Genomic DNA, 15,646 nt, shown 5'->3' with positions numbered 1-15,646 from the left:
AGAGGCCCCCGAAACTCACTGTGTCAAGGGATAGCGCCTGGAAGCGTTTTCTAGAAACAGGTATTAGATTCCCTTCCATCTGCCATTTTACTGGAGCACGAGTGATCAATTTCCCCGGTGAAATGTTTACCGATAAACCTAACTGGAGATTTATCTTAGAAACAGAAGTCTAGAAGGGCTACGAAAACCGTCCTGTCTACACGAGGTTCCAATCTTACACGGCTGCCGTTTCGGTCACTCGGCAAGAACACGGGGGTGATGCGTAAATAGTAATCTTTCATAAACCGGGTAAAATCGGAAGAACCCAGAGTAGGCGCTCAGCTCAGGGTACCGCACACACTAAGTGCTCAATAATTACCCCGATGGATTGTTTGAAGTCTCCGAGACTCAGTCCTCTGGCCTGGAGAGAAGTCCTGGCATACTTCACCAACCAAAAGGGGACAAAACAGGAAATGTGTAACAATTCCTTGCACAATGGGGTCCTTAAAAAAACACTGGACTTACTAAACATCGCCACATTAGAACCAGACCTTGGCTGCAAGCTAATTTCATACTTAAATGGTAATAGCATTATCCCATTACGCCCTCTGCTATCATCTTTTTCAACCCAATATCTGCAATTTCAGGGACGGGAATGTTTTATGAAGGGAATGTCATTCAAACATTCTCAGCCGAGTTCTTCTCTCAGACTGCGCAAACCTGTGGGTGCGGACGCACAAATACCCAACTGGCCACACAATCGATCACGTACACCGACACACATACGCTCACATGTGTGCAAACGCATTGGTGCCTTGGACAATCTGACTCCTGAAAATGAAAATACTGAACAAAGCGTAGGTCTAAAAGTCTAAAGGAAATCTGGACGACAGGACCTGTGAACGGACCAAAGGAAGTTGGCATTTGAGACTTCGAAGGGGAAAGTGCCTTCTCATTTAAAGCGTGCAAAGACAGCTCATTCTGAGAGTAACTGAACGATACCTACATCCTTGAGGGAGAAAAGAAAACAAAACAAAAAAAAAAACCTTGTCCAAGTAGCTAAATGGGAATCACAATAACAACAAACTAAATAAATCCGGTTATTCACAAACACTGCAAAGTGCACCTGACCCTGTGATAAATAAAGGATAAGAAAGCACTCAGGATTTCTCTATAAACTCTCTCTGAAGGATCATTATGGAATGCACACACTGGCTGGACTTGGAGTGTTCGGGTTTTAAACATTAATTTACTTTGACTATGTGCATGTCAAAATGAAAGATTGCCGTCCGGATGCGGACACACAGCATTAATACTGAACACGTGCACCCATTTCTAGGTCGGCACTCATTCCACCTCTCCTTCAGCAGGTGGGAGAAGTAATGCGCTCATTAAAATGTATGGGTTACACGGTCCAACATGGGTTTATCTCCCCCCAACAGCTCTCCAACAGAGGCAGCCTTGAAATCGAAGAATCAGATATTCCGTTACGAAGCCGTGATGGTCACAAGGCCGGGCGAAACGGAACGGTTTCTTCTCCCCCCCCCGGGACGATCGACCGGCGTAGCGCCTGTCGTCGGCGTTTTGGAAAGATCCGGAGTCGATTCGACGGGGCCACGGTCCGGGACTTCTAAAAGCACCTGAATAAAAATAATCATCATCACAATAATCTCCATATTTATTAAGTGCCTAGTAGATGTCAAGCCCTGAGCTAAATGCTGTAGTAAAAGATGATCCGTTTGGACGCTGTCTCTGCCCCAGGGTGGGCTCATCCAATCAATCAACCATCGACCCACGGTATTTATCGAGCGCTTACTGTGTGCAGAGCACCGTACTAAGCATAAGCGCTCGATAAATACCACTGAGTGAACGAATCAGGGAGAATACAAGAGATCTAGCAGACACGTTCCCTGCCCATAATGAGCTTACAGTGTAGAGGACTGAGGACCAAGTTCACTGAGCGCTCACTGTGTGCTCAGCACTGTGGTAGACGCTACGAAGAGGACAGTATAACAGGGTCGGTAGGCACATTTCCTGTCCCCAAGGAGCTCGAACAATCCAAGAGATGAGGAGCAAATATCTTTCCTCAATTCTACAGATGAGGTAGCTGAGGCCCAGAGAGGTTAAGTGACTTGCCCAAGATCACCCAGCAGAGACTCTGTGCTCTTTCCACTTAGACCACCCTGCCTCCCTTTGATAAAAACCTAACCATGTGCTTGATGCGAAGACCCCGGTCTTCGAATTCGCCTAACGTAAGAATAGGCGGCCCTTCTCGGGACGCGAGTCGCAGAGCTTAAGAAGTCGAGGCAGGGCTTATTCAAAATAGGCCTCTCAAAATAAATTCCATTTGTCCACCAACTCGTGCGGAAAACTTCAAGATCAAATTTTTTTTTTTTTTTAAAAAAAAAAAAAAGAGGAATAAAAATGGACTCCTTTGAAAAGGTTCCCTTTCAAAGTTAAGATTGAATTCCGGTGCTTTGCATCGAGAAACCCAAAAAGAACACGAGATTCTGTCTCGCACCTCCGTGTATTTTTCATTTCCCTCAAGCCACCCAATCCATTTCCAGACATCAAATGCCGGGTTGCTTAATTCTTATCATCGTCAGCAACATTTATTCAGCGCCGATGTCATTAAACGCTATTACTTACAAGCTGGGTGTTTTGTCATCTACCTATTCAGACTTCTGATTTTTCTGACTGCAGATTTACCCGTCTATGAATAATTAAAGAGAGTCGGGAGCAGGGGAGATAATCCCCGATCGTCCATTTCAAGCCCCGTCACGGTCCCCCTACGCCCCAAGGCCTCTGAGAGACGCAGCCACGGGGAGGAGAGAAGCCAAGCCGGCGGGAAGGGGAAAAGGTAGCTTCCTTCTCTCCTCCCCAACCACGGACCCCAAAAAATCACACCGGAGTTCCTCTAGCACCAGCCTCGATCTCCTCCGTCTCACCGCCGACCCCTCGCCCACACCCTGCCTCTGGCCCGGGACTCTGTTCTTCTTCAAATCTCCCACCTTCGAAGCCTAATTAAAATCAGAGTAGTATTAAATCTTATTAAAATGGCATCTCCTCCAAGTGGCCTCCCCCGAGCGAGCTCTCATCTCTCCCGCTCCCTCTCCCTTCTGCACCACCCTTGGACTCGGATCCGTCGGCTCGCCCCGCCCTCAGCCCCGCGGGACCTAGGTGTAGATCTGTAATTGATTTTGATAATAATGTTGGTATTCGTTAAGCGCTTACTCTGTGCAGAGCGCTGTTCTAAGCGCTGGGGGAGAGACAGGGGCATCGGGTCGTCCCCCGTGAGGCTCGCGGTTAATCCCCGTTTTTCAGATGAGGTCACCGAGGCCCAGAGAAGCGGAGCGACTCGCCCCCGGTCCCACAGCTGACAAGGGGCAGGGCCGGGAGTCGAACCCATGACCTCTGACTCCGACGCCCAGGCTTGTCCGTCACCCCCTATAGATTGTAAGCTCCTCGTAGGCGGGGGGGCATGTCTACCGACTCTCTTAAACTCTACTCTCCCAGGCACTCGGTACAGCGCTCTGCCCCCCCGGTAATTGCTCAATATACACGTTTCACTGAAGGGTCGATTGGAGCCAGTAGGCAGGGAGCGGCGGGGGGAAGACGGAGGAGAGGCAGAGACATCCCGAATGAGTGGGAACAAGGAGAGCGAATACTAAGAGAGAAGTAGCGGCCTCGCGGAAAGAGCCTTTCGCCCGGGCCCGGGCGCTAAACCCAGCTCTGCTTCTTGGTGACCTCGGCCAAGTCACTTCTCTGCGCCTCAGTGTCCTCATCTTTAAACTGGGATGAAGACCCTGAGCCCCATGTGGGACGGGAACCGTGTCCAAACTGATCAACTTATATCCTTTACTGTGTGCAAAGGACTGTACTAGGCAAGAGAAGCAGCGTGGCTCCGTGGAAAGAGCCCGGGCTTGGGAGTCAGAGGTCATGGGTTCGAATGCCACTTGTCAGCCGTGTGACTGTGGGCGAGTCACTTCACGTCTCCGGGCCTCGGTTACCTCATCTGGAAAACGGGGATTAAGACCGGGAGCCTCACGTGGGACAACCTGATTACCCTGTCTACCCCAGGGCTCAGAACGGTGCCCCGCACGTAGTAAGCGCTTAATAAATACCAACATCATCGTCATCATTATTATTATTACACAGGCAGCGCTTAACGGATGCCGTAAGATAATAACAATGACCGCGGTGCTGGTTGAGCGCCTACTTAAGCGACGAACATCATACTAAGCCCCGGGGTAGATACAAGTTAATCGGTCAGAGGCGGTCACCGCCCCGTGTGGACCGCCAGGCTAGGGGGGAGCCACATCGGGTAGCCGCACCCCTATTTTACCGATGAGGAAATCGAAGCTCCGAGAAGCGACTTGTCCGGGGATGGCGGAGCCGGCGTTCGAACTCAGGTCCCCCGAGGCCCGGGCCCATCCCCGATCCCCTGGGCCACGCTGCCTCTTGGATGAGCCCCGATTCTCCCCGTTGCCTGCGGAACCTGAGTCTCTCCCCGTCACCCTGAGAGGGCTCCGGCCGTTGAACCCCCCGGGGGATCGAGTCCCGCGCGGAGAGGAGGATCGGCGAGCCGGAAGACGGGAGCGGGCGGCGTCAGACTGTCGGACCCGGGTTCCTCAACCCTGAAAACCCCCGGACGCGTTGTCCCACGCGGCCCCGTCCCCCCGCCCCAAAAATCCACCGGTCGAGGGCTCTGGGGTTTCCACTCGACGCGACTCGCTCCCAACCGGCTGTCGGGCGGGACGGGGCTCTGTCAGCGGGTCCGCGAGCTAAATGAATGGAGAACTCCAAAGGGGGGGGGGGGGGGTCCCCATTTCCCCGATCAGAGTCGCAGCGCAGCCCCGGGCCCCCCCCCCCCCGGCCACGGTGGGAGAGCCGCGATGGCCGCGGCCCAGGTTCGGATGCCCGGGGGACCCGCCGGGAAAACGGGAAGCTCGACGAGAGTGTCGCGGAAACAAAGAACGATACATCTTTTTTATTCGGTGGCTCCTAGGTTCCAAGCCCCGGAGACCCACCTTACAGCACACGTGAAATAAGGCGTGTTTTCAGATGAGCTTCATTATAGCCAGGGGCTACGTTCCCATAGCTCGCTATGTGCGGAGGCATTTAAGGAAGGGGTTACAAAAAGGAGAAATATTGCGCCTGGAAACATCCGAAACGGCTCTGGATTTTCGGTCTAGAAGAGCCGCCCGGCTTCCTCCCCTCCATTAAAGCCGCCGTTAAAAACTCCCCCCCCCCCCCCCCCCCCCCCCCCCCCCGAGCCTCGGGACGAATTACTACGTCGCATTCATTCAAAAGTATTTATTGAGCGCTGACTACGTGCAGAGCGCTGTACTAAGCGCTTGGAATGGGTTTATTGAGCGCTTACTACGTGCAGAGCGCCTGTACTAAGCGCTTGGAATGGACAGTTGGGCGACAGAGAGAGACCCGTGACGGGCTACGTCGGATAAGAATAATAATGATGTGGGTATTCGTTAAGCGCTTGCTCTGTGCCGAGCGCCGTTCTAAGCGCTGGGGGAGACACAGGGGAATGAGGTCGTCCCACGCGGGGCTCCCGGTCTTAAGCCCCATTTTACAGATGAGGCGACCGAGGCACCGAGAAGTTAAGTGACTCGCCCCAAGTCACACGGCTGACGAATGGCCAAGCCGGGTTTCGAACCCGTGGCCTCCGACTCCAAAGCCCGCGCCGCTTTCCACTGAGCCACGCTGCTTCTCAGCGGACGCCCCTCCGATGCCCGCGCGAGAGAGGACCGAAGAGGCGGGGTCGAATGGGAGAACGATTCTTTTCCAGGTGGCGTTTCTTAAGCACTTCCTACGGGTCAGGCGCTCTTCCAGGCGCTGGGGCAGATACAGATCCCCCAGACGGGACCCGGTCCCCGTCTCGCACGGGGCCCGCAGTCTAAGTCGTAGGGAGGACGGGTGTCGGACGGGTGAGGAAACCGAGGCCCGGAGAAGTTGAGGGACTTGCCCAGGGTCACCCGGCAGGCGAGGCGGAGGAGCCGGGATTAGAACGCAGATCCTCTGACCCCCGCTGCTTCTGCTGCCGTGCTGCCTCCCGATTCACGGGGAATGAGCATCGAAGCTGGGTGCGTAGGACGGATCCTGGGCCCCGCCCCCGATTACGAGGAGCGGCGCGGCTCGGTGGAAACAGCCCGGGCTTGGGAGTCGGAGGTCCTGGGTTCCCATCCCGGCTCCGCCCCCCCGTCAGCTGGGTGACCGTGGGCGAGTCACTTCACTTCTCTGGGCCTCCGTTCCCTCATCTGTCAAATGGGGATGAAGACCGGGAGCCTCACGGGGGACGACCCGATGAACCTGGATCTACCCCAGTGCTCTGCGCATAGTAAGCGCTTAACAAATACCAACATCATTATGATCATTGCCCCCGACACGGAAGCGGCACGGCCCCGGAGTCGGAAGGACCTCGATTCTAATCCCGCCTCGGCCGCTCGTCTGCCGCGTGACCCTGGGTGAGTCACTTTACCGCTCGGGGCCTCGGTTACCTCGTCTGTAAAATGGGGATCAAGACTGCGAGCCCCAGGCGGGACACGGACTGTGTCCAACCGGATTAGCTTGGATCGACCCCAGAGCCTAGTACAGTGTCTGGCGCATAGTAAGTGCTTAACAAATACCATTAAACGGCAAAAAAGCCCTCCCGGGAGACCCGGACTCGGCCTTGGGGCTGGGATCCTTGCAGGACACCCGAGATTCATTCATTCATTTAATTGCGTTTATTGAGCATGACACCCAGGATTCATTCATTCGTTCACTTGTATTTACTGAGCACTTACTGCGCGCAGAGCACCGTACTAAGCGTTTGGGAGAGGACAACAGAGTTAGCGGGCAGTTTCCCCGCCCGCAACGAGCCCTGAGAATCTCCAAAGCCGGTTGACCCATCAACCACGTCCAAGACTTTATTTCTCAAGCTCCGCCGGGTAAGCCACGTCGCTTTGCTTCTAAGCGCTTCCTACGGTGCTCTGCACGTGGTAAGCGCTCAATAAATACTATTGAATGATAAGGACTAGGGACGATCTTATTTTTTTCTAATAGTAAAAATGTCTTGGTGGGAACTGCCTCGCTTTCTCCGGTCGTCGAGCTGCTACTCTAAAAGAGAAGGGCGAAGCAGCCTGACGCAGTAGACCTCGGTTAATTCCCCGGCAGTGACGATCGTCTTCTGAAAAGTCCCAGGTCTTCGCTTGGCTCGGTGAAAAAGGCTAGATTCTCTTGCCCCTTGGGGGGGGGGGGGGGGGTCGCTTGAGAATAAACCTAAAAAGATACGAACGAGTCCCCCAGATTACCCACCGCCCCGACCTCTCCCTACACTGTCTTTACGGGCGGCCGGAAGGTGAGTTTCAGCAGCTGCTTATGGCCAGAATTAGCTGATTAAAACCAGGTCTGCGATCGTTCCTTTCTTTATCGGCGCCTCCCTCGTGATATTAAACATTTGGCACGTTTCAGATCCAAAACATCCCCCCGTTTCTCTCCAGTCTTCAGCAGGTGAACGTCAAACCACGCAGACTGACGCGCCGGAAGCCTCGAGCCACGTGGGGAAAATACCTCGGCGTACTCGGCCCGGGCGGGGGTACGACCGGTGGAAATCGTTGAGACGGATCATTTTAGCACAGACCGCGCTGGGGGGAGATTCCGAACCACCTCACCTCTCGACCACCTGTTCCCGCCGCTTCCACCGAAACCATCCCCGGCGGCATAAATACCGCCAAGAAAACGGACGGAGAGCCTGGAAGCGGGTGGGCCGGGGACAGTGGATTTTCAGGGGCCTCTCTGAGTTCTCCATCCGGTGCCATGAAGCCAAGCTGGGGTTTCGGAGAACAGACTGAGGCTCCTCACACTGGGTCTCCTTTGCCGCGATTCTAAAGATCCTTCCACGGAGAGTTAAGTCCGGGAAAGCGACGCCTGGCGCTTTTTAATCTTCTTTCACTCAAGGGGAACGAGCGCCCCACGCAACGGTCCTTCGCCACCGGAGCTCTCGCCGGCCACGACGCTCTCGGGTCGCGGGCCGGACGTCCCGCACCCCGCCGGGCTCTCTTCGCCCCGTCACCTCCGACGGCGGGAGCCGAGTGCTCCGGGTTCCCAGTTCCGGCGGACGCGTCTCCAGAAGCCAACGTTTTCATCTTCCGCTCCAATCGATGCCCGAGCCGCTTCGGTCGACGCTGAGTAAGCGCGTTTCCCCCAGATCGCCCGATCCGCCCAGGAACCGAAGGCGATTAAATACGAATAGAGATACGGAGCGAAAATACCGTCAACGTCCGACCGTGAACTCGGCCATCTAAGACCCCAGTACAAAAGTCCTTCCTCGACACGACTCCGTTTCCGCCTCCCGCTCCCCAGAGTCGAATCGCGTAGATCGAGCCAGCCCGGGTGATTTCTAAGCTCGGGAACTCGCCCTGCTGAAAACGGCCCGACTCCGCGGGCGCACCAAGCCCCCCCCGGAGAGAAAAGAGGTCACCGATTAAGGCGGAATCGCCCCCGCCGACTCTAAAGCCTCCCTCTGACCATCGAGCGTCTTCGTCCTCGACGAACGGTCCCTCGGAGACGCACGGACCTGAAAACGGAAAGAAACGAACCACGGCGACGACGGCCCAAGGCAGATCCGGTACGATAAAATAGCACGGGGCCCTCGGCCCTTCCAGCAGATCGGCGGAGACCAGGGGCGAAAGCCTAATCGAGAGGAGCGACGACCCTCCGCCGCCCCCGTCGGACGGCGGCCGCCCCGGCCCGTTCCGCGCCGCGTGCGCCGCGCCGCCGATGACCCGTGTCCGGACCGGATCCGTTTCACACGCCAACGGTCGGTGAATTTCTCTTCGCGCCACGGGCGCGGACCTCGGCTCCCGGCATCCGGGAACGGAGACGGAGCCCGGTCGCCGGCCGAATCGCCGCCGCCGCGTGGGGCCGGGGGGTGGTTCTTTCCCCCGTTTTTCTCTTCGCGGAGCCCATTCTGCCGTTCCGCCGCCGTCGGCAAACGCTCCCGCCTTCATGCGGCCGACCCCGCTTACGAAACGGAACCGCTCCCCTCTGGCGGCGCCCACCTGGGACGGAGAGGCGTCGGAGAAGCCGCGGAAGCCTCCCGTCCCCGCTCGGCCTTTTCCCTCCCCGCCCCCCCATCCTCTGCGTTGGTCTGTCGGGGAGCCGACGCCCGCTAGTTCCGGGGCGGCGACCGTGTTGGTCTCGAAGCCCCGCGGCTTCCGATTTTATCCTCAACTCTGCCGGTGACTGCGGACAAAACCGCATCCCCGCCAACGAGGGCGCGGGTGCCTCCATCCCTCCATCGTCTCCACCCGTTGGGGAGAGCGCCGCCCCGGAAGCCCCCCCCCGCCCCGTCCCAGTCAGGGCCCCAGTCGGAACGGGGAACCGAACCGTCTGACGGCTCAATTCGGATATGTTTCCAATTTATATATTTTACATATATATATATATATATATATGTATATATTGAGAAATAAGTCCCTCGTCCTCTGGGCCCCCGGGGTCTGCGGAGGAGAGCTGACGAACAGTGCCATCTTTTGGTATCTGGGAGAACTTTATCATCCCTTATCGAAAGGACATTAAAAGACATTAAAGCGAAGGGAAAACGTCCACTCGAGACCTCGCGCGGACCGGGCGCTTTGAATCCCGCCTTTCTCTCCCCCCCCCCCGCCCCCCGCCCCGCCTTCCCGCCCGCCACGATCCTGTCAGCCGTCACCCCGCCTCCAGTCGGTCGATCGTACTCGATGCCGACGGCAACGTCGGCGTCTGTTAAGCGCTCGCTACAGCGCGGGGGGGGGGGGGACGCGGGGTCGGCGGGTCGCCCCCCGCGGGGCTCCCGGTCTCCGTCCCCATTCGACAGATGAGGGAACCGAGGCCCAGAGAGGCGAAGTGACCCGCCCGCGGTCCCCCAGCTGACGAGGGGCGGAGCCGGGATTCGAACCCACGACCCCCGCCTCCCAGGCCCGGGCCCTTCCCAAGGGAGCGCTCGCCCCGACCGAGTGCTCGGGAGAGGACCGCCGAACGATCGACGGACACGTTCCTTGCCCGGCGACCTGGGTTACCGATAATGATAATAACGTTGGTATTCGTTAAGCGCTCACTAGGTGCCGAGCGCCGTTCTAAGCGCCGGGGTAGACGTAGGGGAATCGGGTCGTCCCCCGTGGGGCTCCCGGTCTCCGTCCCCATTTTCCAGAGGAGGGAACCGAGGCCCAGAGAAGCGAAGTGACCCGCCCGCGGTCACACAGCCGACGAGTGGCGGAGCTGGGATTCGAACTCACGGGCCCTGACTCCAAAGCCCGGGCTCTTTCCACTGAGCCGCGCTGCCTCTCTAGCGGTAACGACGACGACGTCGGCGGCCGTCGAGCGCCCGCTACGTGCCGAGCGCCGGGGGAGATACGGGGGCGTCGGCCCGCCCCGCGGGAGGCCGGCGGTCGATCCCCATTTCCCAGATGAGGCGACCGAGGCACCGAGAAGCCGGGCGACTCGCCCGCGGTCCCCCAGCTGACGGGGGGCAGAGCCGGGAGCCGAACCCACGACCCCGGACCCCCGGGCCCCTTCGCGCTGCTTCTCTAAGCCCGGCGCCAGAGGGTTGGGAGACGCCGTCCTCGTCGCCGAGGCCCTCACGGTCCGGGGCGGGGGACGAACGTTAAAATAAATCCCAGGGGCGGCGCGGAAGCCCCCCCGCCCCTTTCTCCTCCTCGGAGGGGGGACGACGGAGGATTCCTTATCTTTTAGATATCTTCGGAGGTCTTTGAGGCCGCGGGGCGGGAGGGAGACGCCGAGCCCGCCCCGGCCTCTTCGAAGACCGTTCCAGAGACCCGACGGATCCCGAGCGGCGACGTGAACGACCCCCCGCGTGGCACTCGTGGCTCTGACCTTTCTTGAAAAACGGACAGATTCCCATATCCCCCCCCCCGTTACCGAATGCCGTCGCGAACGCCCCCGCTGGCCCCCCCCGGGCCCATTTTTCCGTGACAGGCCTCCTCGCCTCGACCGTGTCCCCCCGACAGATTTACCGCCCGGCTCCGACCGGGGCCGCGCCCGTCTGGGTCCGAGGCGCCACTCGGACCGTCGACGGGCGGGGACGGTCTCTCCCTGTTGCCGGATCGTCCGTTCCCGGCCCTCGGCGCGGCGGTAAGCGCTCGGTAAACAGGCCCGCAAAGGCAGGCCGCCTCCAAATTGGCGGGCAGCGGCGCGGAAGCCGTCAGAGAGGCCGGGGCAGCGACGTCGAAAAGGTCCGCGGGTCCGCGGGGGCGGAGGGCGCGACGTTTCGCAGAGGGGCGGTCCGGCCCCGAGTCGGAGTCGCCCCGGGGGAAAGGACACGGCGGCCGCGCCGCTCGAAGCACGTCTCGCCCTGGAGCGACGGGACGCGTCCCCGAGGAGCCGGGGAGGGGAGGGGGGTCGGCAAGCCGCCCGGGCCGGCGGGGGCGGGAGGACCCGGGTTCCGATGCCGGGCGGCTCGCTCCGCCGCCCCGGGCCCCGGCGACCCCCTCCCTGATAATATCGATATCATCGACGGCAAACGGCGGGACCCGGTGGAGCGCTCGCTACGCGCCGAGCGCCGTGCCGGGCGCTGGGGGAGATCCGGCCCGTCGCACGGCAGGGACCGTCTCTATCTGTTGCCGACTCGTTCATCCCAAGCGCTTAGCGCAGCGCTCTGCCCGGAGTAAGCGCTCAACGGATACTATCGAATGGATCCAGGGTCGGCGGGCCGTCCCACGCGAGGCTCACGGGCTTCGTCCCGTTTTACAGATGAGGTCCCCGAGGCCCGGCGGGGCCACTTGCCCACGGTCACCCCGCTGCGGGGCCGGGGTGCGAACCCACCACCCCCGCCGCCCGGCAACGACGACGTCGGCATCCGCCGGGCGCTCACGACGCGCAGAGCGCCGTTCCGAGCGCCGGGGGAGACCCGGGGGAATCGGGTCGTCCCTCGCGAGGCTCACGGTCCTCATCCCCATCCGACAGGCGAGGGAACCGAGGCCCAGAGAAGCGAAGCGCCCCGCCCGCGGTCGCCCGGCCGACGAGCGGCGGGGCCGGGGTCCGAACCCACGGCCCCTGACCCCCCCGAAGCCGGGCCCCCTCCACTGAGCCGCGCCGCTCGGGCCGGGCACCGTCCCGCGCGCTGGGGCGGACGCGAGGTCATCAGGGTGTGTGTGTGTGTGTCCCCCCCCCCCCCGCGGGGCTCGCGGCCTTCACCCCCATTTTCCGGATGAGGCCACCGAGGCCCGGGGAAGGGAAGCGACCCGACGCGGCGGCCGAGGGGCGGGGCCGGGATCGGAACCCGTGACCCCCGACTCCCGGGCTCCCGCCGCCGCGCCGCTCGAGCCCTCGGCAAATGGCGCCGCCGGCGTCCGGGGAGGAACGCGGGATGTCGCCCGGCTCTTTCGAGGCCCCCGGGGATTCGCACCCAGCCCCCGGGGGCGGCCCGCGCCGGTCCGGTTACCTGTGATGGTGTACCCGTAAGCGGCGAGCTGTCCGGCCATGTATTCTCCGTCGGAATTATTGTGAGAGCAGCCCCAGGTTCGGATCCAGATCTTCTGAATGCCGGGGATGGTGCTGCGGGGAGAATCGACCCCCAGGAAGGGAAGTCGGGTGAGACGGATCCGACAAACCCGAAACCCACCGGGCCCTAATCCCGCCGGGGTCTGGCGAGCGCTGACGACGCGCCGAGCGCCGGGGGAGCTACGGGGTCATCGGGTCGTCCCGCGGGAGGCTCGCGGTGAATCCCCATTGGGCAGATGAGGGAACCGAGGCCCAGAGAAGCGAAGCGACCCGCCCCCGGTCTCACGGCTGACACGGGGCGGAGCCGGGAGTCGAACCCGTGACCTCCGACTCCCAGCCCCGGCTCTTTCCACTGAGCCGCGCCGCTCCTCACTGATGATGTTGGCATCCGCTGAGCGCTCGCTACATAATAATCATAACGTCGGCATCCGCGGAGCGCTCGCTACGTGCCGAGCACCGCTCTGATGATCACGATAGTGTCGGCATCCGTTAAGCGCTCGCTAGGTGCCGAGCACCGTTCCGATGATAACGTCGGTACTCGTTAAGCGCTCGCGACGTGCCGAGCACCGTTCCGATAATAACGTCGGCATCCGTTGAGCGCTCGCTACGTGCCGGGCACCGTTCCGATAACGATGATGACGTCGGCATTCATTGATTGCTCGCGACGTGCCGAGCACCGTTCCGATCATCATGATGACGTCGGCATTCATTGATTGCTCGCGACGTGCCGAGCACCGTTCCGATCATCATGATGACGTCGGCATTCATTGATTGCTCGCGACGTGCCGAGCACCGTTCCGATCATCATGATGACGTCGGCATTCATTGATTGCTCGCGACGTGCCGAGCACCGTTCCGATCATCATGATGACGTCGGCATTCATTAATTGCTCGCGACGTGCCGAGCACCGTTCCGATAACGATGATGACGTCGGCATTCATTGATTGCTCGCGACGTGCCGAGCACCGTTCCGATCATCATGATGACGTCGGCATTCATTGATTGCTCGCGACGTGCCGAGCACCGTCCCGATAATCATGATGATAACGTCGGCACCCGTTAAGCGCCCGCTACGCGCCGAGCGCCGTCCTAAGCGCCGGGGAGGGTACGGGGCGGTCGGCCCGCCCCCCGTGGGGCTCCCGGGCCCCATCCCCGTCTGACCGCCGAGGCGGCCGAGGCCCAGAGAGGCGACCGGCGGAGCCGGGATTCGAACCCGCGGCCCCCGGCTCCGGCCCCCGGGCCCCCGCTTCGGCCCGCGAGTACCTGTGGGGAGGCGGCTGCTCGTCGGGGGGCGAGGGTCTCCGCGCCTTGGGCCTCCGCGGTCTGGGGACGACGTCCGGCCTCGGGGGCGGCCTCCCCGGGGGGTCGCCCCCCGTCGCCAGGTCCTCGATGTCGTCCGGCGAGGAGTCGCAGGCCGCGGGCATCTCTCGCCGCGCTTAACGGATACCAACGTCGTTATTATCCACGGTGCCGGGCACGTCCCGGGCGCTCGACGGATACCGCCGTCGCCATTTTTATCGTCGCTGACGGTCCCGCGCACGTCCCGGGCGCTCGACGGATACCGCCGTCGCCATTTTTATCGTCGCTGACGGTCCCGCGCACGTCCCGGGCGCTCGACGGATACCGCCGTCGCCATTTTTATCGTCGCTGACGGTCCCGCGCACGTCCCGGGCGCTCGACGGATACCGTCGTCATTATTCTTATCGTTATTGAAATGGAGGATCGATCCTACTCCCCCCTACTTGGACCGGGTCCAACCCGATTAACTTGGATCTGCCCGGGCGCTTAGCACGGCGCTCGGCACACAGTACGCGCTTAACAGATACGGACGTTATTATTATCAGCAGTGCCGGGCACATACTAAGCGCTTAACAGATACCATCATCATCGTTATCATTACCACTAATAATATCATATATTATAGTAATATCATATATAATGATTATATAATAGTGATCATCATTGTGATTATTAATAATAAAACGGAGGTTCGATCCTACCGGGCACATACTAAGCGCTTAACAGATACCATCCTCGTCGTTATCATCACAATTAATTATATTATAGTAATATCATAGATAACGAGTATATAGTAGTGATCATCACTGTGATGATCGATACTAAAACGGAGGTTCGATCCTACCGGGCACATACTAAGCGCTTAACAGACACCATCCTCGTCGTCATCATCACAATCAAGAAGATCATACAGCAATATCATAGATAACGAGGATATAGTGGTGCTCATCGTTGTGATGATCGATACTAAAACGGAGGTTCGATCCTACCGGGCACATACTAAGCGCTTAACAGACACCATCCTCGTCGTCATCATCACAATCAAGAAGATCATACAGCAATATCATAGATAACGACGATATAGCGGTGATCATCGTTGTGATGATCGATACTAAAACGGAGGATCGATCCTACCGGGCACATACTAAGCGCTTAACAGACACCATCCTCATCATTATAATCACCACGGATAATATTATATAATAATCACACACCGAGGATCATCGCTGCAATAAATAATAAAACGGAGGCCCGATCCCACTCCCCCGCGCTCAGACCGGGGTCCAACCCGATTCGCTTGGACCCGGCGCGGCGCCCGGCACGTAACGAGCGCCCGACAGACGTCGCCGTCGCTATTACCGCGATTATTATCGCTCCTCTCCGCCCGGAGGTCTCTCGAAGGCCCCTCTCCGATCGGCGAGGTGCTCCCCTCGCCGTCCGATCCCTCCCCTCGGGCCCCGGCGGTGGAGCGGGGCTCCGGGCGCCGGATTCGAACCGTCCGTCGGGATCCGGTGGGTCGGAGCGGGCCGGGCCGGGCCGCTCGGAGAGGGAGGGGAGGAGATCCCTGCCCGAGCCGCACCTTGGGTCGCCGCCCTCCGACGCGAGGCTCCCGGAATCAGGCGTCTCTGCGGGGACAGAAATGAGAAGGAGAGAGTCCAGTCGCAAACGCGATACAGGAAGAAAAGAGGATATCGCAAGCCACGTCGTTAAATCTAACAACGGCGGTATCCGTTAAGCGCTCACCGCGGGCCGAGCGCCGGGGGAATCGGGTCCGTCCCCCGCGAGGCCCCCGGTCTCCATCCCCATTTGACGGATGAGGGAACCGAGGCCCGGGGAGGGGCGGGGCGGGGATTCGAACCCGTGGCCTCG

The 15,646-nt window shown here is 59.7% G+C and overlaps 1 protein-coding gene across 2 annotated transcripts in view; it reads right to left on the bottom strand.

Annotated features, from left to right (window-relative positions):
* Positions 1-15,348, bottom strand: part of CDKAL1 (CDK5 regulatory subunit associated protein 1 like 1) — a 303,837-nt gene extending 288,489 nt beyond the window's left edge. Inside the window, exons 1-3 of one of the 2 annotated variants that reach the window (XM_029052781.2) lie at positions 15,137-15,348; positions 13,742-13,913; positions 12,419-12,531 (exon numbers count right to left, since the gene is read on the bottom strand). In XM_029052781.2, the coding sequence (XP_028908614.1) occupies positions 12,419-12,531; positions 13,742-13,902 (274 nt within the window). In that variant the 5' untranslated portion in view covers positions 13,903-13,913; positions 15,137-15,348. The remainder of the gene's footprint in view (positions 1-12,418; positions 12,532-13,741; positions 13,914-15,136) is intronic. The other variant, XM_029052782.2, reaches the window with a different exon arrangement.
* Positions 15,349-15,646: the final 298 nt, after the last annotated feature.

The sequence above is a fragment of the Ornithorhynchus anatinus genome, chromosome X2 (genome assembly GCF_004115215.2).
Source record: "Ornithorhynchus anatinus isolate Pmale09 chromosome X2, mOrnAna1.pri.v4, whole genome shotgun sequence".
In the NCBI taxonomy this organism is placed as follows: domain Eukaryota; kingdom Metazoa; phylum Chordata; class Mammalia; order Monotremata; family Ornithorhynchidae; genus Ornithorhynchus; species Ornithorhynchus anatinus.
This window is presented reverse-complemented; position numbering and strand designations above follow the sequence as displayed.